The 27,173-nt window shown below is 46.0% G+C and overlaps 1 protein-coding gene across 2 annotated transcripts in view; it reads right to left on the bottom strand.

Moving 5' to 3' along the window:
• RRM1 (ribonucleotide reductase catalytic subunit M1) overlaps positions 1–27,173 on the bottom strand; it is a 241,352-nt gene that overhangs the window by 58,628 nt on the left and 155,551 nt on the right. For both annotated transcript variants that reach the window (XM_029601937.1, XM_029601936.1), the window contains exons 8-11: positions 21,264–21,405; positions 20,992–21,075; positions 16,002–16,163; positions 6,141–6,220 (exon numbers count right to left, since the gene is read on the bottom strand). In XM_029601937.1, coding sequence (XP_029457797.1) covers positions 6,141–6,220; positions 16,002–16,163; positions 20,992–21,075; positions 21,264–21,405 — 468 coding nt within the window. The remainder of the gene's footprint in view (positions 1–6,140; positions 6,221–16,001; positions 16,164–20,991; positions 21,076–21,263; positions 21,406–27,173) is intronic.

Here is a 27,173-nt window from a genome sequence, read left to right on the forward strand (position 1 = left end):
ATACCAAATTCACTCGGCATATAACTTTAAGGGAATGGGCCTTCGACAGCTGGACCATCACTCTGGAACTCTATCCCACCGAATCTCCGACATGAGCCCTGCCTCCCAACATTCCGAAAAAGACTTAAAACGTGGCTATTTAAACAAGCTTTTCTAGACCCCTCCTAAACTCCACCTCATTAACTTAAAGAATGCAGCCACACCAGTTATCTGTAAATAACGCTTTATGATGTTAAACTACTGTATTCTCTCTCCTCCCAGTTCGATCACCCTTGTTCTTTGTAACTGCAATTCTTCTCCACATGTTCCAGTTTTAATGTATCTTGCACCCCCTGTTCAACTGTAAACCAGCATGATGTGATTGTATCATGAATGCTGGTATATAAAAACCCAAATAAATAAAAAAAAATCACCTGCATGCATGTCATACATGGAATCAGATACAGCCAGTGAGTACTAGTGTCAAAGTTAAATTTAAATTATATCAACCAAACACAAAAATGAAATCTCTACTTCCTTTGAGATAAGAAATCTAGACAAAAATCTAAGGAGGAATGAAAAATCTCCTCAAACCATGTCTCCATTTTATTAATCTTTTTCTTTTCATGTTACAAATTATAAAATTTAGTCAATCAGATCTCACTCTCATAGAGATAGCCCAATTTACAAATCCCAGGATGGGCTTCTTGACTGGTGTAGCAGAAGTAAAGGAAAGGAAATTATCAGGTAAAGCAGAGTTGCTTACCTGTAACAGGTGTTCTCCAAGGACAGCAGGATGTTAGTCCTCACATTGGTGACATCATCCAATGGAGCCCAGCATGGAAAACACTTTTGTCAAAGTTTCTAGAAACTTTGTCTGGCACATTGAGCATGCCACTAACCACACGTCCAAGCCTAAAGCAGGACCTAGCCCACCAAGAGGTCACTCAACCCGCTCCGAATCCCACCTCCCCTTACCCCAATGGGATCGGGAACATCGTCCTAACGGAGTGCCGAGCAAGGAGACCAGAGGAAGTCTTACCAAAACCTCTCTAAAACAGGAGGTAAAATATTTTTTTTACTTACCTGGGATCAGCACTTACCAGCTGAGTACAGAGATGGGTTGAGCAGCCTCCTGATGGGCTAGGCCCTGCTTTAGGCTTGGTCAGCCAAATGCGTGGTAGGTCGCAGCGGTGCCATCTTGCGCGCGTCTTTGTGTGTACTGTACTGCACACCATAGAGTGTTGGTACACGCAGTGCATGTCGGATGTGTGCATAATGTCTCATACTTACGAACACCCAAAACTTATTAGGCACAGAATATAAGTAAAGATGGGTGCGGGAGAAGAGGGCTTTGGCTGTCACCACTACACTCAGCTTCCTGTACCCGCTGCCTTTCAGATGCTTAAGAGGCAAAGTCCACACCAAGAACTGGCTACCAGACCAAGGCACACGTCTGAGGGATTTTGGAAATCGCCTCAGAAATTCTCAACTGGGGAGGGACCTTTAGGTTTCATCACAGGAGAGCGGGGCTCAATCTTTTCTCCAATTTAAAAGTAGAATTTTTCCTTCCAAAAAGTACAGCAATCCCTATAGGGAGAGGTACGTCCACCATCTGCTGGAGACTGAGAAATACTGAAGGGCTGAGGTCACTACAAGGGTATATGTAGGTTGATGTCAACTTTGAAACCTGACTGTCTCCATCTGCTGGCAGGGGATCATAGCCCATTGGTCCTGAGTCCATCTGGCTATATGCTAGAAAACTGCTATTATTGGAACTTAATAAGCAATAGTAGCTTGTGATTTATCTAATGTTTGGATACTTGCGACTTGGATTGGCCACTGTTAGAAACAGGATGCTGGACTTGACAGTTGTCTAATGGGGCTCAGAACCCTCATTCCATCTGGACCAAACGATGGAACTGCCTGCGTTTCAGAGTTTGTATTCGGGGACGCCGTATGCAAGGGAACTTCACTTATTGAATATTCATCGGATTCTGTTGTGATATTTTAAGGTCATTAACAGTTTAACTGTCAGATCACCTTTTTGTCAGATGCCTTACTTCCCTTCTTTGCCCCATTGAATATAAGGCCACAATTGCTTGTTAGTTGAAGGAGACTTTTTCGGCCTCTCTCTGTAGGGGTCAAAAGGTTTATGGGGTTATGAGTGCATTCTTCTAGGGCACAAAAAGCTTCCTCTCTGATGGGCTGGATATCACCACTAGGGCAGCTATCATCAGTACTGGCAACAATACAAGGCTGCTGGGCAGCTGCAAGAACTCAAGCAGTAGCTGGAATTCAAACTGCATTAGCCCCATTGCTCTTCATACCAGAACATCCTGTCCAGGGCCTGCTGGATCTTTCTGACCAACTCCTCGAGGATGAGCTCTCGCCATGTGACCACTTTGAGGAATTCACAGCTGCAGCTAGAATGTCCCTGCTCCTGTCATCATGAAACAGAGACTGATGCCCATGCTTCTTCGCCTTTGCTTAATGCCGGAATTGAAGCAGTGAAATTCGTCTCCTCCTTCAGATGGGAAGGAGCAGGCAAGAGCCTGTCTCCCTGGTCCTTTCCGAATTCAAGGGAGTTCAATGTACCCTTGATGTTTATGCATCACCAGGGTCCAGTGCAGCTCCGGGATCCATTGATGTCTATGTCTCTGATGCTGATTCCGACAGGCTAATCTCTCAGTGCCCAAAGTGCTTTTCCATCGGCTCCAGCCAGGACAAATGCCACTTCAGGGTCATGGCCACACATCAATAACACCCAGGGATGTCATAAAATGCCTCCAAGCAAAGGACATATTTATCATGGGGAACTGTAAAAGACATGACCATCTTGCACCAGGGGAACTGTTTGAAGCTACTGGCTTGCTTATCCATGACCAGATAAAAATCAACGAGCAAAACTGAATGTCTCGATGACTGCCTCAGACCAGTGTAGCACTCCAGCATGACAACAAAAGGAAAATTAGAAAAACAAAGAAACCTACCTAAAACACTATAAGGGGGGCCCTGTGTCAAACAAATTGTGCCAAAATTAGGGTGGACAAAAAAAAGAAAAAAAACAATTAAGAGTGAGAAATCATGACTGGTGGGCTCCTCAGAAAAAGAGAGGCTGAAAGGGCCCCCGCATGGACACATGGCATAACCACATACTGAGGATGCCCAGTGAGGCAACAGTCAAAGTTCTAGAAACTGACAAAACATTTTGTGCTGGGCTTTATTGGCTGTCACCCACTTGTGAGGTGCTATCCCCTTTATCCTTAGAGAAAAGCAGAATATCTTCCCTGTCCCCATTCTCCACTCCAGATTGGTTCTCATCACCTCCATTTCTGGTGCGCAGCTGCTCTATTATGATCCCAGACTACGTCTCTTTCCAGCAGGCATATATTCGAAAGTAACCCTAATCTAGCCCATATGTGATCAATGTGTGGCCTACAGTTAACAGACTAATGGACACATGGACTGATTTTTCTTACATGACTTCTTTAGTCAACAATCCTCAGGTGCTCCCTGCCATTTTTTTACTACTATTTCTTAATATTTCTGAAGTGCTACACAACATATGCAGCACCGTACAAACATACGAAAAGACAGATCCTGCTCAAGAGAGTTTACAATCTAATAAGACAAACATACAGAACAAGAGACTTGGGGTATAAAGCAAGACAATGCTTAAAAAGAAAAGAAAGTTAGTTAACAAGACTAAAAGCAGACAGACAATCATGCATAAGATTTAAAAGCTGTTTCCAAAAGGTGGGTTTTTAGATGGGATTTAAACATGGCAAGAGAGGGAGCAGGATGCACCAGTTCAGGAAGACTGTACCAAGCACACAGGGAGCCAGGAGGAAAGCCCGGAGTCTGGAATTGGCAGTAGAGGAGAAGGGTACAGATAAGAGCGGAGTGCACAAGGAGAGGTAGTGAGGTGCTGCAGAGTGAAATATTTGTAGGTGAGAAAGAGGAGCTGTATGCAGGAGCAGATAGGGAGCCAATGCAGTGACTTCAGAAGAGGGATTATGTGAGCATAGTGACTTTGGAGAAAGATAAGTCGTGCAGCTTGATTTAGAACAGATTGCAGTGGAGAGAGATGGCTTGCCAGGAAAGCTGTGAGGAGCAGGCTGCAATAGTCTAAGCGGGAGATGAGAGAGTAGATAAGGGTTCTGGTAGGCGTTCAGAAAAGAAAGGACGGATTTTTCCAATTTTACAAAGAAAAAACACACATTTTGGCAGTGTTTTGGATATGCGTAGAGAAGGACAGAAAGTTATGGGCTGATGGGACCGGGATGATGACCCTGTTATTCACAGAAATGGAGGTGGGTTTGGGGGTGGGGGTGGGGGAAGATAAGGAGCTCCTTCTTGGCCACTTTTTCACCTGACATCTTTGGCTGGTGGTGGGGGGGGGGAGAGACCTTTGGTTCCTGGGCCAGCTTTACAAGAATAATCAGTTCATCTCTCTCATCTCCTAACTGAATTTGAGGTTCCTAAACATACTAACTTCCTTTATCTGCAATTAAGGAGAGATTACCAATTTACAGGTGGTGGGGGAGACAGTTGAGGAGAGAAATGGTCTTGAGCAGTTATGTTGTGCAGGGGATGACACTATTCCTAGATTTTAGATTACTATTAGGGACCATATGTACTCAGATGAGACCTCCCCTAGTCTCATCAATGCATGAAATGAGGAGCTAAGCTCTGACGTGGGTCTGGAGGGATTGGAAACAGATTGGAAGAGCATCTTGCACGATCTCTTTCCATAATAAGAGTAGAGAGCTCTTGCACAAATTGCTACATCTTTTATACCATAGATCTGTTTTTTCTTGAAGTTTGAGGCAGGCAGGCAAGTCCTCGGTTTTGGCAAGGGTGTGTGAGCATAGGAGAAGAAGTTAACTTCCCATCAGATGTGAATGTGAGGAGCTACATGGGTTCTAGAAGCAAGTTAAGGACTGCATTCACCAGATGTGTGCCAAGGCACCCTCCCTTGGAGCTTATTCTTTATTTGGGTTGTGGAGAGACTGGACATGTATGAGGAGATTCAGGAAATTGACAAATCAATTATTTCATGTAGCACGTCTTATAATTGCTCACAAGTAGAAGTTAACATCTAGTTTAGCATGTTGGGAAAATAAAGCGGCACATATCGTTGTGGAACAATTGACAAACTTCAGGAACAGGGGGATATGTACAAAGTTACGTGGTCTCGGTACTAGGTTCGGACTGGTAGGTGAATTCTGTATGGTACTGGCACGTCCTTTTTTGACTGTTTATTCTTATGCTGTTCCACATGACCTATTGTGATTTGTGCCTTGTTTAAATAAAAGTAAAACTTTATTTTAGCAGACTTTCACCAGAATCACAATAAGCAATTAAAGGTTAGTTGCTTGCTCCTGACCTCCAAGTTGAGATAACCTCTCTAAACGTTTGCCTGTTTTATTATATGATTTTTATATATGTTTATTTATTGTTCCCCATCGAATTTTGATATGTGTGACAGACTGATACGCCGGTCCTCCTCCTTTACTTGTGTTCCTTATCCTTCCTGCAATTTATAAAACTTATAAAAACTGGAGATAGGGTGAGGAGGGAATCAGCACCAGCACCACCCCCCCCCCCCCCCAACACACATACAGAAAGGGCCACTGATCGCCCCTTTCCCCCCCTCTCATCCTACTCAATCTGATCAGCATCTCAAAGAACGAATCCCCCATGAGCAATTTGTCAGCTAAAGTGTTGCTCTGTTCATCTGCTAGCTGGGGAGAAAAACCCAAGTGCCTGGACTAATCTGGTAGGACAATAAGGAACAACATTTTTTGTCTCAAACTAAAAGTTCCAAGTCAAAATGAAAATATTTTCCTTGCCTATCTCTAGTGGGGGGATAGGACAATAACAAATGTATTAAGGACACAGCAATCTCATAAGCCTACTGAGTTAGTAAAGGAGGGATGATAAATTATTTAAACTGGGCAATAGAATAATTTTGTACTCCAGCTCTGAACAGTTTCATGAAACCTGGTGAATCTCTCAGTAATTTAACTTCTGGGATATACACCTCCATGAGAATAGCTGAACACTTTTTACAGCTGGAACTAAGATACCAAAGAAGTTAAAACTCCTGAAAGACAGGAGAGAGATCCCAATTATAACTCATTCTGCCAACATACCTCTCATACAGTTCCTCAAACTTCTCCCCCCAAGTGTCTTCTAGGCCAGGACATTCGCTGGGACACATCAAGGACCAGTCCTGTAATAAGAAAGGCCACCGTTATTCTTTCCCCACCTCGCCCATATCTAGGGCTTATGAATTGGAAGAATATTTTATAAGCCTCTTAGCTCCAAAAAACAGGCGATACCAACTTTCTTCTCCCATCGGTAGATGCAGTAACACAATGGTTTCCACAGTATCCACTGTGCTGTCATTGCCACTAGAGTGTGTGAGTGGCAGAATGGGGATATTTGTGCCTGCTGAGATTTATTTTGTACCCAGACCTCCTTTCCCTTACAATTCTGCAACTGACAGATAGGTAGCAGCCCTACTCCTCGTATCCTCTGCAGTTTCATAAACTGTTAGCCTGCTGTTTATAAAACGCTTTCCCAGCTTCCTCAAGGTGGTATAATGTTTGGATTGCTGGTGCTTTGGACTTTTTTCATTGCTTGTACAATACCAGCCCAAGAATGGCCCAGCCTAGAATTTGCCAGAAAATTTCAGTCTTGGCTGGGAATGCAAAAGCAGAAGACCTGTGCCAAGGTCCTGTGCCAAGCTCTACATATCTTCATGGAGGACAAGCTCTCCTGAACCACCCCAAGGATTGGCTATGTACAGTGAAGACAGTCCAATTAGCTTGAGCAGTATGAATCTTCTTTTTTACTGGTTGCTATATGCAAATTGTCTTTTTTCTGTTCTCTGGTTTTTTTTTTGTAAGTTTTTATTTTTGCATGAAAAACAGATGTTACAACACAGGATCAAGTCAGAATCATTGACATGTACGTATAAACATATTATAGAGAAACAGAACTATCCCCTATACCGCGGATCCTTCCCGGAACCATCATAGAGAAAAGATACAGCGTGTAAAATGGCGAATAAAACGTATTTGAAACACCCAGTGTCTTGTCTGATTTTTGAACACAGACCATCGATCCACATACATCCATAATCGATAACATTTTCCATCTATCCCCCAACCCCTCCCCTCCCCCCCCCCCCTCCGTCCCTCCCCCCCAACCCACCCCCCACCTTGCTTACATTCCCATTCAAGGTTGTCTACTTCATGTTTGCTTTTGCAGCCAAATTGAATATGGAGCCCACACATCCTGAAATTTATGGATACGATCATGTTTAAGCGCAGTCAAACGACCCATCTGATACAGCCTGTCCATCCGCTGATAAACCTGCAGCATAGTAGGGACCTCGACATTTTTCCAGCGGAAAGCTATTTCACTGCGCGCAGCAATATAGACTTGTAGTAAGAGCAACTTGTGCTTGTCGCTAAACTCGCCATCCACCAAGCTAAGGAGACAGCCTCTGGGATCCAATGGCACTACAATATCAAGGATCTCGGATGCATACCCCGTAATCAAAGCCCAAAAAGTCCGGATCTTGGGACAGGTCCACCACATATGGTAAAAGGTACCCCTTTCTCCGCACTGTCTCCAGCAAGAGTCACCTATCTTAGGATTCATTCGGTGTAGACGGGCCGGTGACATATACCATCTATATAGTAATTTATATCCATTTTCCTTTATGTTAGCGGAAATGGAGCTCCTTCCCATGAGCATATGACATTGATCCCATTCATAATCCTGGAGACCTTGCCCCAGATCATATTCCCAATGAAGTTGATAGGAGACCTTTGTTTTATCCCCATTATTGAGTAGGAGATAGATCCGAGATATCGGTTTGCGAATGGGCCCACGCTGTTCACAAAAGGACTCGAAGAGGGATTTACCTTTAGATAACTCCCCAGGCGCCCCCACGGAACGCAGGAAATGAATAATCTGCTGTAGGGCCAACCAATCCCCCTGCGACCCACCAAATTTATCCTGCAACGCCGCCATATCCAGCATGCTCGACCCCCTACAGAGTTGCCCAGCCTTAGTCAAGCCGAGTTGTGCCCACCTTTGCGAAAAGGCCTTATCCATACCCGGAGAGAACCCAGGATCTCCCAAAAATGAAGTAAGATGATAAATCCTTTTGGACCCAGCCAACCGGGTTCGCCATTTACCCCAATGCTTTAACACAGCCTTAATAAATGGAGTGAGTGAGTGTGTAATAGCTGTCCCCCAGTCCCTGCACCACACCCTAGACACCAGTGGCACCTCCCCGGATACTGCCTGCTCTATAACAACCCACGGCTTAGGTTCCCTAGTGTCGTGCCACGTGACAATCACCCCTAGTAAGATAGCAGTGTAATACCAGCTTAGGTTGGGAACATTGAGTCCACCGCGCTGTTTATCCCTGTAGAGAGTAGAGCGAGAGACCCTCGGGGGTTTATGCTTCCAAATGAAGCGGAACAATTTGCGTTGCCAGATCCTCATGGCCCCTTCCGGCACAGGGACGGGTAAGGTTTGGAATACATAACAGAGCCTAGGTAATATGTTCATTTTAAGGGCGGCTACCCTGCCAAACCAAGAAAGATCCGTCCGGTCCCACCTATCCATGTCCTGCTGAATCTGAGACCATAAAGGCCCGTAATTAAGACGATAGAGCTCCTCAAGGTGGGGCCCGATTTTGACCCCCAGATATTTTATAAAGTCCTTGGCACATCGGAAGGGCATATCCTCCCGTAGGAGGCCAAATTGTCCCTCCGGCATAGATACATTCAAGAGCTCGGACTTATCAGCGTTTATCTTAAAGCCAGACAACCGTCCGAACGCTCGAAGTTCCTCTAGGAGGAGACTCAGAGATGTCTCCGGGCTGGTGAGGGTGAATAAAAGGTCATCTGCAAACAGTGTGATCTTGTATGGCGTGTCCCCTACCTGAATACCTTTTATGTCCGCATGACGCCTAATTTTTTCTGCGAAGGGCTCTAACGAGAGAGCGAACAGCAGAGGGGACAATGGGCAACCTTGTCGGGTACCCCGTTTGATGTTCTCTGGTTTTTGTTAAGGGTAAAATTTAAACTTACCTGTTAAATTTTCTTTCCTTTAGTCCTGCCAAAGCAGTCCAAACAAATGGGTTATGTCCTCACTGAAAACAGATTGAGACAGTGGAAAAAAAAAAAAGGAAGCTCAAAGCTGGCTTCACTCCCCCTATAAAGGGTTTTCTGTTCTGTAGTATCTATCCTATGTCAAAGCTAAGGCAACTGTTTCATTTCAAACTCACAACCAAATCCTGATGCAATCAAGAAACTTCACTTCATGGATAAACCCAGATGTTAGATAATCCCTACCAAAGGTCATGATTAGGCCAACTACCTTCAGAGTGTGCAATAATATACTTGTTAGTTTTCTCAACTTCTCGGACTGAGCGCCCTTGATTGCCATGGCTTCCTCCCTGAGTAGGCTTTGGACTTAATTGTCTTTCCTTTAGTCCTGTCAAACAGGTACATTTAAAATTTCACCTTCTCTATTGTCCATGCCAGACCAGGCAGGAGGAAGCCACGATAGCTCTCAGGACTCCTGACTCCAAGGCATAATCTTTCCCAGCCTGCACACTCACACTGATGTGTTTAGGGAAGAAATATAATGGAAAAGGAGCACTGCCTTGCCATTATCCTCTGGAAAGATAGGTTCGGATTCTGCCTATGAGGACTTCTGTGCCCTCATCGAGTGGGCTTGTCAGCCCTCTAGGTCTTGCAAACTCTTGCTCAAGCATTCATCTTGATTCTTCCTGAAATCAGTTTTAGAAACCACTGTGCTTTAATGGGATATATCAAAGGCATACCCAAGAAGAAACTGGTTGCCTACAAAACATATCACAGATGACCTAGAATGGACTTGAGAATGGTCATTACTCTACTGGCCTACATCACCCATCATTCTCACCATTGTAAGAAAAGCCTAACTGATAAACAGAGCCCTTAGAAGAGAGAAAGTATTAGCCACAGAGATACCACTTAATTACAAAATGTCAAGGAGACCAACTTCAACAAGACTTGAGAGAAAAGAAGGTCAGATCACTTCAAAAGTAAGCACAGGCTCCAAGTTGAGAAGATCTCCCACAGGATAGGATTGGCATTCTTGAACCACTGAAGAAAGTATCCTATCAGCTTCCATCTCTGCCCTCTGCAGATTTGTGGTATACCCCTTCATCCCATTCTTATCTAATGGAAGGACAAGACTGAAATAATTCCTCTAGCTGATATCATCAACATATCCATTGCCACTGGAGATGTTCCTACACAACTTAAACTAGCCGTTGTCAAACCCATTCTTAAGAAACCTAAACTTGACCCCTCCGACCCATCCAACTACCGCCCTATATCCAACCTGCCATTTGTTGCCAAAATCCTTGAAAAAACCGTTAATAACCAACTCTCAAACTACTTAGACCAACACCAAATTCTCTACCCATCACAACATGGCTTCAGAAAGCGTTTCAGCACCGAAACCCTTCTGCTCTCCCTCTCTGATTTCATCATCAGAGGCTTTGACCAAGGTCAAACCTACATCCTTGCCCTATTAGACATCTCAGCAGCCTTCGACACCATCAACCATACCATACTACTCGATAGGCTAGCTGACATTGGCATATCTGGGACTCCTCTACGCTGGTTCAAATCATACATAAGCATTAACTCTCTCCTCACACAGCTCAACCTAGCCCTAAACCCCAACAAAACAGAACTTATCATCTCTCCTCAAACCATCAATTCATTACCTACACCTGCAACCACTGCTCCCTCCCCACTACACACTTTCTCCCAAACTGTTAGAAACCTAGGAGTCACACTCGATCCCCTATTCAGCTTGCAAAAATTCATATTATCCACCATCAAAGACTGCTACTACAAACTTCACACCCTTAAACTCAAACCCCTCTTGCACTTTAATGACTTCAGAACCGCCTTACAAGCCCTTATCTTGTCCAAAATAGACTACTCAAACTCTTTACTCCTAGGCCTCCCGAAAAACAGCCTTGCCCCCCTTCAACTACTACAAAACGCAGCTGCACGTATATTAACCGGCTCCCGCAGAAAAGAACACATTACACCTGTCCTCAAAAAACTACATTGGCTTCCCATCACCGCCAGAATCCAGTTTAAAAGCCTCACCCTCATACACAAAGCCGTCCACAATCCTGACATGCTATGGTTCTCTGACAGTCTACACATCCGTCTCCCTTCCAGACCCACCAGAACACCCTACTCAGCAAACATCCACACTCCATCCCCCAAACTTTACCACCTAACAACCACCAAACAACGTGCGCTTTCTTTAGCTGGACCTTCCCTATGGAACTCTATCCCCACCCATCTACGCCATGAAACCTGCCCCAAAAAATTCAGACAAAACCTCAAAACTTGGCTTTTCGCACGAGCCTACACTTGAACCCAAACCCATGCCCCTGCCCCCCCCCCTCGCCGCCCTTACCCAGAACTTTTTCAGTGTAAACAACCTACTTGTATATAATATTTGTATATAATTCTATTGCATATATATAATCATGTTCCCATGCTTATAATCATGTAACCTCTCTTATATTTCCCTTGTACAGTTATTCCCATCACGTTTCCCCCCCTTACCACCACCCAGTTCTCTTATCAGTTTCATTGTAAAGCCCTGTTGGCCAGTTTTATGTTACATGGAAACCGATGTGATGTTTGCTAAACGAACATCGGTATACAAAAACTTTAAATAAATAAATAAATAAATAAATCCAAAGGACATAAGGAAAACATTTGTTCTTACCTGATAATTTCCTTTTGTTGAGTCCAGTCAGACCAGTCAGTCCAGTCAGACCAGTCCAGATGCATGAGTTATGTCTACTAACCAGCAGGTGGAGACAGACTAAAAAGCTTGTTAATGTCACTTCAGATAGGTTCTCGTGCTGACCTCGGCCTGCCAGTATCTTCTATACCAAGCTTAAGACAGATCAAACCCATCTCCTCCCTAATTATTGTTGATTGTGTGTGTAATGAAGTAATCTGGTGAGACTTGTAGATTAGCAGAATACAAATGTATTAAATATATAAATAAAAAAAACAGGTGGCTTCCAAGAGAGAATCAATCAACTTCCATAACTGTACACCAAAAACATACCTGCCATCACAATAAATGCAAACAAGTTCTTCCTAGAACATGAGACATCTGAAAAAAAATACATTTGGTAGAATAGGGAAGCTCGTGAATTGGTCTGGCTGGACTCAAGAAAATATTTATCAGGTAAGAAGAAATTTCTCCATCCTCTTCACACAGCAGACCAGTCTAGATGCATGGGATGTACCCAAACTACACTTGCATGGGCAGAAATACTGCCAAACCTGCTCAAGACTTAAGAGCCAAAAGAAGCTTCTTCTGTGGCCTGAACATCCAGCCAATAATGCTTCAAAAATGAACATAACAGAGACCAGGTTGCTGCTTTGCAAATCTTTTAACAGCGACGCCAATCGGAGTTCTACCCCTAAGTTGCCTGTGCTCTCATGGAATGTGGCTTCAAACCCTTGGGCAACAGTAGACAATTATCTACATAGGCCACTCCAAGGAGAAATTTAATCTTACCTGATATTTGCCTTTCCTTTATTTCAGTCAGACCAATCCAGATAAATGAGTTATGCCCAAACAGTAGATGGAAACAGAACAAAAGGCTCACCATCACCACCCTTTCTATGCATCCGTGCTGACTTCAGCCTGCCAGTATTTTCTGTAATAAGCTACTTACAATGCTTAAGACTAATACCCCATACAACCAAAGGGTTTCAGGAACACCCAAATGTTGAACTACACACAAAGCGACCATAATACACACCTGCACAGTATGTCTAGTACAGACATCTTTCTTCATGATTCATAGCTAAAAGCAAACAAACACATTTAGCAGCAAAGGGAGGGTTCTGGACTGTCTGACTGGACTAAACAAAGAAAATTATCAGGTAGGATTAAAAATGTCTCCTTCCTCTTCATCCAATCAGAACAGTCCAGACAAATGGGATGAACCCAAGCTATTCCTGATTAGGGTGAGATACTACCAAGCCTACTTTCAAAACCTCCATCACGAAGAAGGCATCCTCTCTGCTATTAATTGCATCAGTAGCATGGGATCTTCTTAGTGTTTGGGTAATTGCCAAGTTCTTGTGGCCTGGTTTTGACCTCTGTTGGAAACAGGATGCTGGGCTTGATGGACCCTTGGTCTGACCCAGCATGGCAATTTCTTATGTTCTTATGTTCATTCATGTCTAAGTGGTAATACCTCAAAAAGGAATGCAAAGATATGTCGCTGCCCTGCAAATCTCAAACTCTACCCAAAAATCTTGAGAAGATCCACAACATCTGACGAGAGAGGATAAAGCTTGGCCATAGCCCTGCCAACCTTGAGCCCCACATCCGGGGCGTCCCACTCGCGTGTGACCAGCTTGCGTACCTTTTTGGGCAAAGGAAAGGAAGAAGTCAGTCTACGAATATAAATCTAGCACCAGATTAACCCCTACATTATCCGATTCCTCCTGAGAAACCTTAAGCCCCAAGACATCCAAAACCTGAGGAATAAGGGGGCATAGCTAGTCGCGCTTGAACAGACAAACCATACTGGGGTCGTCACCCTCTGTGAGGAGAGAATCGTCCCCATCTGAATCATCGTGTGGGATATCACCCAAATCCGGGCTTGTGTCCGGATCAGTATCAGGATCCGGTGCAGGTCCCAGCACCGGTCCAGAGATCGGTTTCGGCCCTTGAGGTCCCCTGGGAGAGCTCCCCACAGGAAAAGGCTGTTGTACCAAACGCTGCTGGGCCTCCATGGACTTTCCAAGTTTCAGCGGCAGCTCCAAAAGATCCAGTGGCCATCTGGGTCCTCTGTGCACCGCCTGCCTCCTAGCCAGGAAGGCTTGGTGCATAAGCAGAATAAACTGAGGAGAAAAATCTTCTGGATCCTCTGCTGGCCCAGTAAAGGCATCTGGATCCCCACAATCCATACCCAATGGAGGATCTTCCCCCATGGGGGGCATTCCCCCGAATCTGCCCGTGCCTCATTCCCCTCCCCCACGGGAGGGGAAGTAATTCCTGACAAGCCCTCCCGGCCCGAGGAACAGTCAGGGCAGAGAACCCTCAGTAAGAGGCTGACCGCACACTCCACAAGCACGGCAGGGTGCCATCTCAAAGCTCGCGCTGACACGTGGTGAAAAAAAAAACGCAGGGGCTGTCCGGTCTGAGGAAAAGTGTGCGCTTCGGCAGTGCTAGAAAAACTGTGGGCAGCAGGCCCAAAGTTTACGGTCTGTGACGGAAGGCAGGCCGGCCCCGAGTAAAGCGCGCACCTCAGCAGGGCGGGAAATTCTCGTAGTCTGGCCAAAAATAGCACAGCCTGCGACGGGAGCAAAAAGACTGCGACTACCACTAATCAACACTCCCTACCTCACCAGCCAGCCCGGAGCCCAGGAGCAGAGGAAAAAGACGGGAGGAGAAGGCTCCCCAACTTCTTACCTCAAAGCTGAGATGCCATGTAAGCAGAGGCTGCTCTTTTACTTTTTTTTTTTTTTTTTTTTTTTTTTTTTTACTAAAAAACTTTACGCTCACAAGCCTGGAGACAAGGGAGCAGCTTCAGAAACAGATAGCCAGGAGCCCCTGGCCTAGCCACAAAACTGGAGCGAGCGAGACCCAAGTCAGGGGTGTCCAACTCCCCGGACGCCCAGCTTCCGATGAGGGATAGCCCACGAAGCAGCCGAAGAAAGGAAAAACAACAAAAAAGAAATTCCTATCTAAACTAAGGCTGCAGGAGTGCACAACGACCGGCTGCTGGAGTCCGAGAAATGCTGAGGGACTGCAGGGGGGCACTCTTGGATATGTAGCAGTGCCCAAAGTCTGCTCTCTGACTCCACCTGCTGGTAGGGATACACTACCCACTTTTCTGGACTGATCTGGGTATGTTCAGGAACCCAGTTTTTCTCTATCACATCAACTTTTTAAGGTACAGGATACCCTTCCTTTGTCCCAAAAATCATACAAAATGTACAAAGGAAATAAAAGAAAATTACCTGAATATACTGTTTATTTAGATTTTATTCATACAACGGCTATATATTGTCACTGTAAGTCAAATTGTGTACAAGTAGTAAAGTTCTGCTACCAAACATACATATTAAGGTAAATATTTACTCTTATAGCTTTTCTGGCAGTGTTCAATCTGTGGACAATCTCGCCTGATGCTCCAACAATAATCAGCCATCATATGTACATCCCATCTACCCTGATACTGTGCCTCCATGACCTTCAAATCTTGGTGGAATCCTTCACCTTGCTCATCACTGACTGCACCAAGGTTTTTCGGGAAGTCAGTAAGATGGCTCTGCAGAATATGCACCTTCATGCTCATGTTGCAATGAAGCATTTTGTAGCTCTCCAAGAGTTTCTGGACAATTTTGGTCTAATTCTGTGCTCACGTATTTCCAAGAAAGTCCTTGACAAGGTTTTTGAATGACAACCAAGCATTCTTTTGGAGTTCTGACATTGTCCCATGAAATGTTCATCTTTAAGTTATCGCAGTTTGCAGTAATACCTATGTGAAACACTAAGACACTTTGCGATAAACAGTCTATTACCATAAAACACGCCCCTTTTCCTACATGCGATATTTAGTGCAATTTGATAAATCCAGGCCTAAGATAGGCTGTAGAGAAAAAACTTGACATGATAGAAGAAAACTGCAGTTTTGAAATCAGCCTGCCTATTTAAGTCTAAAACAGCTGAAAAATCGAACTCAACAGGAATTATGTTAACAATTGCTCCCCAGTGATATTTATCTGCTTGGGGTTTTTTCTTGCCTTTGTGAACATTCAATTCTGAACACTTTTCTTAAATAATCTTAAGTTATAAAAGAAAATTTAAAAAACAAAGAAAAAGTTGGGTGTATGGTGAAGTAGGAAGGGGCTCCTCACCTGATTAGTCTCCACTCTTTTCATAAAGAGATCTGGGATCCAGAGAGCATAGAAGAGGTCCCTGGCACGCTGCTCCTCCTTGCCAGTATTCTTCTTCAGATCCAGGAAGTCAAAGACATCAAAGTGCCAGGGCTCTAGGTAGATAGCAAAGGCTCCAGGTCTCTGCCAGGGTCAAACAGAGCTCAGGTCAGAAAGTTAATCTGCAGGATGTGCTAACTAGCTGCTGTCAATTCCAAACTGATGGTCCATTTCATCATGCTATTCTACACCAGCTATCAGGGTAGAAAACAGGCTCAGTCTGTTACTGTCTTCTTGTTATCTAGTAATGTATGATCAAATATGTAAAATGATGGTAAAAGGGCATCAATTCAATGAAGCACCTCTCTCAAATGGGAGAACTGAACCTTCAAATCTGTATGCTCTATGCCTCTTATCCTGATTGCTGTTTATATTAGTCTTAGGGCATAGTTTAAAAACTGAACCTTGGGAAACATTTTTTAATGAAAAGGCCTGTATTGCATTCAATGCTCTTTCAGCTCACACAGAAATAACCTGACAATTACTTTAATTTTAATTGTGTTAATATCGCTTATCTTAAATTATGTTTGCACTCTTGTAAACCGCCTAGATGGACATATAAATGCCTTATTGTGTGGTATATAAAAAAAACTTTTCAATAAATAAATGTACTAATACAGAGAAATATAGGTGACAGGAAGCATTTGCTACCAGTCATTACAGGTTCCATCATTTTGACAGACTGTGCGAAACAAAAGCAAGTTTTTGATGTGCCAGCCCTGGCTGAAGGCTTAAGAGCTGGCGTCTGCATAAAAACTTTCAGTTTGAACAGGCATACAAAGAATGTTAATTTTTAATTACATCTGCTCAGCATATCAATTTATAAATTAGTTAATCCCATAGTGATGTTAGTTTCATTTATTTGGCCACTATCAGTCACACAAGACTGTACTTATGTGATTATGATTTTATTGTAACCCACCTCCAATAGACAGAGGCAGGAAAGACATTTTAAAATAAATACATCTACAAAAAAGAGAAAGCAGTTGGTTCTGGAGTGACCACAACTGCTCAACCTTTTGCATACATAAAGCAAACATGAGGTGAGCAAGGAAATATTTAGTTTCTATGTATCTGCTGAGGAGTCAAAAATCCCACCTAGCAGTTTGTGTGATCTTTCCATACACCTAATGTAACACACTGATTACACATCCTGATTGCTTCAAAGAACAGATTATAAAAATGGCTGATTTTTCAATTTTTGCACAAGATAGGCAAGTGAACAGTTTCTTAAACCAAACTTTAGGTATTCTAACTATCACTCACAAAACATTTACAAGCTAGGCGCACTCCATACCTCCTCTCCCCCTCTAGTGTCACTAGCAGGCATCTCCTGCAGTAATTGCTGCTTTTCTAAAGCAATCCTTAGGTATGTAAAGCAAGTTTGCATATAGTAAACTAGGTTCTCTATAGACACCAAACGGACCTCTCATATCCTTCGGTCCTTTTGCTAGGTAGTCGACACTCCAGGGAGGCGGAGAGGTACATATGGCTAATTCATCCAGCTGTCTAGAGAGCCCCGTGTATGGTAAGCAAACCTGCTTCTCTCCATTGAAAAGGAGGTTGAATTAGCCATGAATTAGCCATGACACGCAGGGCACTTACAGAAACCCCGGATCCCCCATGGAGAGTGGATTACTGTTCATACCCGGATCAGTCCAGACTCCTGGGTTTTGCCTCCCTGCCAGCAGATGCAGACAGAAAAAAAAAAAGAGTTTCACAGATGCTGCTTATAACTTAGTGTGCCAGATCCCGTCTCTCAGTATTGCTCTGTCTCCAGCAGATAATAGAAGTGTAAAACCTGCAGTTGACTGGTTTGCTGGATAATTTACTCCCAGGTCCCTGGTGGGGGCTATCCTCCTGGTTGAGTGAGAACGGGTAAGGGGGGGGGGGGGGGGGGGGGGGGGGGGGGTAGTCTATGATCCTTGGGTGCTTTTGTCCTTTCCTGAGGAGGACAAAGTCGGTGGTGCTGGCTCCCTCATTCCAGACTCTCTTCTCGGGCTGCTGCCGGCCTATTCCTCAATGTTCTGGATCAGGGAAATTAATTGTCCTTGCTTATAACCCAATTTGTTGATTGGGGGGGGGGGGGGGAAGAAAGAGGGCTCCGAGTTCTGAGGGCCTGGAACAAGAGCAGTCAGCACTTCAGCTCTGGTAGAGCTATTCTTAGTTGGGTCGCTAATGTTCCTGTGTTGGGACTGATGGAGATCAGTGGCCTGTAGATGGGGGAGATAGTGACAGCAGCTGCTTGGTGACAGACAATAGCCGCGTGGACCCCACAAAAAAAGAAAAAAAAAAAGTTCCCTGAAATGCAAAAGAGTGAGACCCACAGCAGTTCCCGGCAGTAATGGCCTATTTCACACAGCCTGTCCTGTCCCTGCAGCTTCCACCGAGCACAGGAAGCACAGCAAAACAGGTTAAGGTGCAGGGCTCGTCAATCTGGGGAATGAAGCCATTTTGGTTCGCAAGGGAAGAAAGACTTCTCCTCTACAATGGTCTCCAATAGCTCAGGAAATGCTCTGCTTAGGCTCAAATGTTTTCCTGTGTTAGAGAACCGATTCCAAGGGGCCCCTTTCGGGGATGGTAACTCGTGTGCGGTGGTTTCTGGTCCTCTTGTGCCTTCCTGATCCCAGAAAATAAAATGGTACAGCCTGTTTTTTTTGCATTGGATTTTGGCTCAAGAGACAGCTTTTCCTGAAGGACGCTCAGAGTTTTTCCTGGGGAAGGTGATGGGATTGCGAGCCTTTGAGAAGAGCGGGCAACCCCTGTGCCTACCAGGGCAGACGTTCAGAAGGGGCGATTTGCCTTTAGTTAGCACAGTCCCTAGGATAATATGGCAGGAGGACTGGGGCCGGGAAAGGATAGGGAAAACCCGATTTTGGGAGAGTCTATGGTCCCATTAAGTTTCCCATCCCATAGGCCAGTGGTTTCCAACTTCTCTGTCGTGGCACAACTGGTATTGCACTCACTTCCATCATGGCAAACCAACACCTTCCCTATCCCCCACTCCCCCGGCATAATTATTCTCATTTCTTCCTCCCCCCCCCCCCCCCAACCCCTAGCATCAATTCCTTCCCTTTACTCACCCCCCCCCCCACCCCCCCGCATCATTACCTTTTCCCTCATCTCCCACCCACTCAAATCATCCCCAGCTTTTTCTCTCTCCCTTCACTCCACTGCAGTCTTTGTCTTCTCTCTACCACCCTTGGCAACATCACCTTCTCCTCCCATCCCTCTACCTCCGCATCATCACCTTCTCTTTCCTTTTCTACCCCTTTACCCCCCTTGCATCAACTTGAGGTTTCAGCAGCCTCATGTTCATGGGGTCAGGATCCTCTTTCATTCAAGCAAGCAGAGCGTTTGGAAGCTGCTGTCCCCTATATTGGAGATGCTTGTACGACTTGCTGTGCTGTTCCAGCCTGGACGTGGAGGTCTGCTGTTTCAGCCAGAAGTCATTTATGGGCTGCGTTGCAGCTTATCAGTTTTTCTTTCAAAGGGACGCTTTTGGGTGGCAAATATCTTGGAACAGTTGGTGAAGCACTTGAGTGGATCCCTTACCCAAAGTTGAGCCCAAGAGGAACAAGAAGAGTTCCCAGGGAAGTACTGGCCATCTAGATATCTCCTCTCAGAAGCAGGTGTCTGCTGAGCTGCTGACCTTTACAGAATCACACAACCCCATCCGAGGCAGCTTCAGTACTGGTGCTGGTGGGAGTAAGAAAGTGCAAAGCAGTGCGGCTGGTCCACTCTTCCCCAGAAGTCAGAGGGACAGTTGGCCCTAGGTAACAACAGACCAGGGGTCCTCTAAGACTTGAGATATGGCTATGCCTTGGAATTTGTTTGTCCAGTTAGCGAGGTCCACACGAGCTCCTCACGTACCTCCCATAGTTAAACAAGAGGTAGGTCACTCCAAGCTAGATTTACAACACATACAGGCGATTGTCCCAGTACCTCTGGAGAAGCTGGACAGGACAGTTTTCCATCTGTTTCATGGTTCCGAAGAAAGAAGGTACCTATCAGCCCATTCTGGATCTGAAGAAGGTGCATGCAGTTCTTAGAGTGCCACAAGTCTGATGAAAATCACTATGCCCTGTGCCTTCATCTTCCACAAATGACAGCTCCTGTCTTCCCTGGATCTCACAGAATCATATCTACATTTTCCCATCAGGGAAGAGCATTTGCAGGGTCCCACACTCCCGCTTTGGTTGGCATTTGCTCTTTGGATGTTCTCCAAGGTGATGGTAGTGATAGCAGCAGCGCTCAGAAGGGAGAGAGTACTGGTGCACCCATATCGGGACAACTGGCTCATTCGAGCAAAGTCAGCAGATCTCTGGAAGAAGTAAGCCTCAGGCTGAGGGTGAGGTGGTCACTGAGGAAGTGAAGGAACCAGGACCCCTGGCTTTCCCTCCATCTGGAGACAAGAGCAAAGTCCGAACAGGGATATCCAATCCCCCGCTCGCCCTGCTCTACCCGAGGGATGGCCCACGAAAGAATCTAACATCTCGGGGAGCAATATTCTTCTCAAATCTTATTTTCTTTAATCTGAAATTCCAGACTGGTTTGCGCCTCTACCATCTGCTGGAGACAGAAATACTGAGGGACTGCAGGTGCCACTCTCTGTTAAGTAGCAATGCCTGAAAAGATTTTATTCTCTGCCTCCATCTGTTGGGCATGGATGTAAAACCCACTTGTCTGGACTGATCTGGGGACTGAACAGGAAGGTTCAGCTAGTCCTAATCAGCATGACAGCGGCACTCAAACTATGAGACACACTTCATCACCTTATTATAAAGCAACTGCAAATCTTCTGCAATACCCGTCCTGGGAACTGCCCTGTTTTGGTCTCTCTGCATGAGGATGCACACTGCACAGTACAAGTACATGAAAGTCAATCCTGCCCCCTACTGGTATTGCATACCTTGTTACCTCCCTGATCCACATAGCGGGCTGTGTTGTTGTACACTCTCAGCATTGGAACTAGGCCATTGGAATTCCCATTTGTCTGAAACAAGAAGATTCAAATACCTAAATAAGTTCAACAATGAAGAAAACAAATGCAGCTTTCACAATCAAGTAAAAGGGCCACAACTACATCAGTAACAGTTCTGAACAAACTTCAGGAAACAAGCAGGAAGAGAACAGGGTATAGAGAATCCCACCAGCTGCCAAGAAAAAAGGGTGTTTACTTACCCCTGCAATGTAACTTCCTGTGGCTCGGATACAGCCCACAGCAACACCGATACCCCCAGCAGATTTGGAGATGAGAGCACACTGTTTTAAGGTGTCGTAGATACCCTCGATACTATCGTCTTTCATACACAGCAAAAAGCAGCTGAAAAGAGAACAAAGGTGTTAGGGTTCAGGGACCTAAAGAGATGCTACCAGGGATGAAATAATGGGAAGAAAAAGTTCTGAAAAGGAGCATTTTAAATTTCAGGGCTAGCCTAAAGGCTCAGTGGCAGTGCTGTATCCCAACACGCAGGTGACCCCAGCCTAGCGTTTGTTCCCCAGGCTCATTAGGGCCGAGGATGCTAAGGAGGGCAGTGTTCACACAGCCATAAGGAAGCAGTGGGGAATCTAGTGTTTAACGATTGTCCCGACTTACCGGGTTAACTGTAATTACAGCACAATAAAATTGAACTGATCAGACTTGTAGAAATAGTCAAGGCTGTTAAAAGGCTAAAAAGTATGCTAAAGGTTAACAGCACGTTAATAGCATTGAGTTTCGCTTCTGTTTTCTGAGCTCAGCTTACAAGAAATAGGAAAATTGGTTCTTACTTCAGGAACGAGAATTAGCAGGTACCACTGATCAGTCCAGACGAATGGAGTTTATGCACCCCTACCAGCAGAAGGAGGCAGAGAACATAACCGAGAGTGCCATCAAAGTTGAAGGTCTTCTTGCCTGCAAAGTAGCAATCATCAGCTCCGAATAGTCCTGCAAATGGAGCCACAGCCTCTCAAAAGCCAAGCTGCTAGAGAGAAGCAATCCTCCCAGTCTGAAAATACGGGTCCCTGCCGCAGCAACCCCAAGAAGTGAAACAAGCAAACGGGACAGTCTACCGCCAGACATAGAAGATCCGCAAACCACAGCCAGCATGGCCACTCGGGCGTCACCAGGATCACCCTGCCCGGATGAAGTTCGATGCGCCGCAGCACCCGACAGCCACAGGCATGCTAGCCACGGTTGAACCCGTACCTGGTCCAGATAGGAAAATTGGTTCTTACCTGCTAATTTTCGTTCCTATAATACCACAGATCAGACCACTGGGTTGTGCATTCCTACCATCAGATGGAGTCAGAGAATATAGAACGCTGAGCGCTGCTACATAACTGAGACTGCCACCTGCAGCCCCTCGGTATTGACCTGTACCCAAGCCTAAGCAACCAAACTTTACTTAAAAGGCGAAGGGGGTTGGAACCCAAAAACTTAATTGCCAACCTCTCGCCCAGAACAGATAAAAACAAACAAAAAAAAACACACCACTAGACCACCTCAGAATTTGCCCCTTCTGGAGCATTTGCAAAAAGACCAAAAATAGTTTCTTCAGGAAATATCACCTTCTCAAGGTAGTCTTTCGGAATCTGAAAATGGGGATGGGTCTCTGGACTGATCTGTGGTATTACAGGAACGAAAATTAGCAGGTAAGAACCAATTTTCCTTTCCTGAACATACCCAGATCAATCCAGACCAGTGGGATGTACCCAAGCTCCTCTACACTGGGCGGGAACCCGAAAGACCTGCTCGCAGTACACCCTCCCCAAAGGACGATTCATCTTGCGCCCTCACAGTCAAACAATAATGCTTGGTGAAAGTGAGCAGGGAGGACCAAACTGCCACTCTGCAGATCTGAGGTGACAGAAGCTGACACTCAGCCCAGGAGCACCTGACGCCCGTGGGCAACATATGCCACAGCGATAGCTTCCTTAATCCAGCGCGAAATAGTCGCCTTTGAAGCCTTGTCACCCTTCTTAGGGCCCTCAAGTAAGACAGAGGGTCCGAACGCCAGAAGTCATTAGTAGCCTCCAAATAGCGCGACATCCAAAAGACGAAGTTCCTTCTCCTGAGGAGAATCCCTGGACCAGTTCAGAAATCCTGGCAGATCCACCGCCAGATTCACATGAAAAGCAGAGATCACCTTGGGCAGAAAGGAAGGAACAGTGCACAGCAAAACTATCATCGTTAATCCTAAGAAAAGGTTCTCGACACGACAAAGCCTGTAACTCTGAAATGTATCAAGCAGAACAAATGGCTACGAGGAAAGGCAGGTTTATTTACCTTGGTTCTATTTACCTTGGTCATTCTTTTGTTATCTCAGTGTTAATCTCTCTTTTGCCTTCTCTTTATTCCAAGTTACATTTTATCCCTGTTTTATTGTAACTGCTACCTTATTCTTCTATCACATGTTAATGTTTTTAAGTTATTAAGTATTTATTCTGTTGTCACACCTTGTTATTTGTAAACCGGCATGATGCGACTCCCATCGCGAATGCCGGTATATAAGAAATTTAAATAAATAAAATAAATAAATAAAAGTGGTCTTCAAAGTCAAATCCTTAATGGGAGCCCTCCGTAAAGGCTCAAAGGGCGCTCCACAAAACACCCGAAGCACCAGGTTCAAACTCCAGTCCGGATATAACGGGCGAATGGGAGGACGAAAATGCTTTACTCCTTTGAGGAAATGCAAAATGTCTGGATACACTGCCAGCGACAGACCGTGAACTCTGCCCCTTAAGGCACCTAAGGCAGCCACCTGAACCATAAGAGAGTTGAAAGCTAAACCTTTGGCCAACCCCTGTTGCAGGAAGTCTCAACACCTGGAGAATCTCCGTTGACAAAGGATCCAAGGAGCGCTGGCGGCACCATGCCTCAAATAACTTCCAGACCCTAACATAGGCCATAGAAATAGAAGGCCGACGCACCTGAAGAGTGGAAATGATCTGCTCAGAATATCCCCTCAATCGCAATCGCCACGAGAGAGAAGTGATCCTTCTGATCCGAAAATATGGGCCCCTGACGGAGTAGATGAGGAAGATGCGCCAGCTGTAGAGGACCTTCCAAGGCCAATCGCACCATGTCCGCGAACCACGGGCGATGCGGCCACTCCGGAGCCACCAACACTACACTGTCTGGATGCCGCTCTATGCGTCGTAGAAGCCAACCGATGAGAGGCCAAGGAGGAAAGGCATAGAGAAGAATGCCCATGGGCCAAAGACATACCAGAGCGCCCAGTCCTACTGAGCCTATTTCTCGATGACGGCTGAAGAAGCATTCCGTCTTTGCTTTGGCTCGAGTTGCCATCAGTTCCAACTGAGGCACGCCCCACCTGATGCAAATGAGGTTCCATGCTTCGGGAGCTAACTCCCACTCTCCTGGATCGAGCTGTTGCCTGCTGAGGAAGTCCGCCTGTACATTTTCCACACCCGCGACATGAGACGCAGCGATTCCTTTGAGATGGTGCTCCGCCCAAGTGAACAACAGCCTCGCCTCTAATGCCACCGTGAGACTCAGTGTCCTGCCTTGCCGGTTGATATAAGCTACCGTCATCACGTTGTCAGAGAATACTCAAACCATTGTGTCCTTGACCAGAGAAAGAAATGCTCGGAGGGCCAGCCAGACAGCCCTAGTCTTGAGGCAGTTGATGGACCAGGATTTCTCAATTGGAGACCAAAGCCCTTGGGCGGATTTGTTGAGGCAAGACTGCACTCCATCCAGATATCCATGGAGATAGACCCTACGAATTGGGTGGTTAAGTCCACTCCCTGTTCCAGGTTGCTGCGTGAAAGCCACCATAAGCTGACTCTGGAAGAAGAGGTAACTGTATATGGAACTGTTCCGACACTGGACTCCACCGCGATAACAGCGCACGCAACCGACGCAAACGGGACCAAATCCAAGGTGGAGGCCATGGATCCCAGAACCTGTAAGTGATGCCAAACCATCGGATTCTTCCTCTGAAGCAGGGCTTGGACCTGATCCTGTAACTTTGTTACATGATCTGCTGCCAGAGAAACCTTGCCTCGGAAAGTGTCAAAGAGAGCTCCCAAGTAGACCAACGACTACGTGGGCTCCAAATTACTTTTCTGGACATTTATGACCCAGCCGAGCAACTGCAAGGTGAGCATCATCCTCTGACTTTACGCAGTCCTCCTGAGACTTCGCTCAGATTAGCCAGTCGTCGAGATATGGGTGAACAAGGACTCCCTCCTTGCGCAGGAATGCTGCCACAACCACCATGACCTTGGTGAAAGTACGTGGAGCCGTTGCCAGGCCAAAAGGGAGAGCTTGAAACTGGAATTGTTGGCCTATCACCTTGAAGCGGAGGAACCGCTGGTGAGCCCGGAGAATCGGGATGTGCCTCTGTGAGGTGGCACATCTCATGTGCGAGAAATTCTCCTCTGCGTACCACGGCCACCATAGTTCGGGATGTGGAGATGTGCCACCTCACAGAGGCACATCTCCACATCCCGAACTATGGTGGCCGTGGTACGCAGAGGAGAATTTCTCGCACATGAGATGTGCCACCTCACAGAGGCACATCTCATGTGCGAGAAATTCTCCTCTGCGTACCACGGCCACCATAGTTCTCAACGTCTCCATGCAAAAACGGGGAACTCGCAAACACCTATTCACCTTCTGCAGATCCAGAATGGGACAAAAGGTGCCCTTCTTTCTTGGTAACCACAAAGTAGACTGAATACCGTCCCTTGCCCTGTTCCGCCAGAGGAACTGGAACAATGGCCTGGAGATCGAGCAGCCGTTGTCGAGTCCCCTGTACTGCCTCGCGCTTGACCCGCGAAGCAACGAGAGACTCCAAAGGCCTCCCGCACTGGGCGCGAAAACTCGAGATCATAACTCGAGATAGAGGTAATCTTTTCCCACTCCGCATAGAAGCTCGACAATCTGCCTCAGACAGCTTCTACGACGGAATGGGTGCCCCTGGCTTCATTGGGTAGGTTTTCCATGACCAGCACCCTGGCCCGTGGACTGTCTGCCTGAGCGCCGACCTCCACAAAAGGACTGCTGACCTCCCGAGGCCGGTCTGGACCCCGAAGGAACTGAAGATCTATCAGGGCAAAATCTGCGAGAATCCCAAAAACGAGCCCGCAGGGGAAAAACCTTCCCCCAAGGTTTCCTATCCTCTGGCAATAGATTGCTGGGGGGAGTCCAAGGGCAATTTCACCAAATGGTCGAGATCCTCCCTGAAGAGAAGCTTGCCCTTAAAGGGGAGGTTACAAAGTTGAGACTTGGAAGTTAAGTCTGCTGACTAATTATGCAACCAGCGCAGTCTACAAGCTGCAACCGCAGACACCATACTACACTCCGAGGATATAGAGACACTGGCAGCAATGTGGGCGAGACACCGGCAGGGGTATCCAACCCCCGGCTTCAACTGAGGGATGGCCCACAAAAGTGCCCAACACCTCAGGAAGCTACACAACTAACTACAAACTAGCCTATCCTAGACAAAAAACACTTTCCCTAACTTTTTTTTTTAAACTAAAACTGCAAGTTTGGAACTCTACCATCTGCTGGAGTCAGAGAAATACCGAGGGGCTGCAGGTGGCACTCTCGTTAAGTAGCAGTGCTCAAAGTTCTATGTTTTCTAACTCCATCTGCAGGTAGGAATGCACAACCCACTGGTCTGGACTGATCTGGGTATGTCCAGGAGCATCTGTCTCAGACATGTCCTCCTCCACTGCAGACCTCTTGAGAACCAAAGGCCTCAGGAAACCTCCTGATTCCACCTGCTTAAGCTTCTTTACCACCCAGGACTTCCTAGGCAGAAGCCACTTGATTCTAGCTCCCTTCCTGGCCAAATAGGCCTTATGCATCAAAAGAAAATCCAGAAAGAAAAAAAAAAAGAAAAAAAAAAAAAAAAGATTCTGAATCCGAAGAAGGGGGGGTCTGGATCTGCGTCTCCCTGCACCAACAGGATCTTGTTCTGCAGGAAAAAGCATGGGAGGGGAGTCCTGAGGCCCTGAAACAGCAGCCATTTTGAGCAGCATGACTGCTCAAAATGGCTGCCGATTTCTCAGACACCCTCCCCCCCCCCCGGGCCTCCAAAACCTGCCCTGCCAAACGGGCTCCTACAGCCACTC

Source organism: Rhinatrema bivittatum, chromosome 5 (genome assembly GCF_901001135.1).
Source record: "Rhinatrema bivittatum chromosome 5, aRhiBiv1.1, whole genome shotgun sequence".
NCBI classification, from domain to species: Eukaryota; Metazoa; Chordata; class Amphibia; order Gymnophiona; family Rhinatrematidae; genus Rhinatrema; species Rhinatrema bivittatum.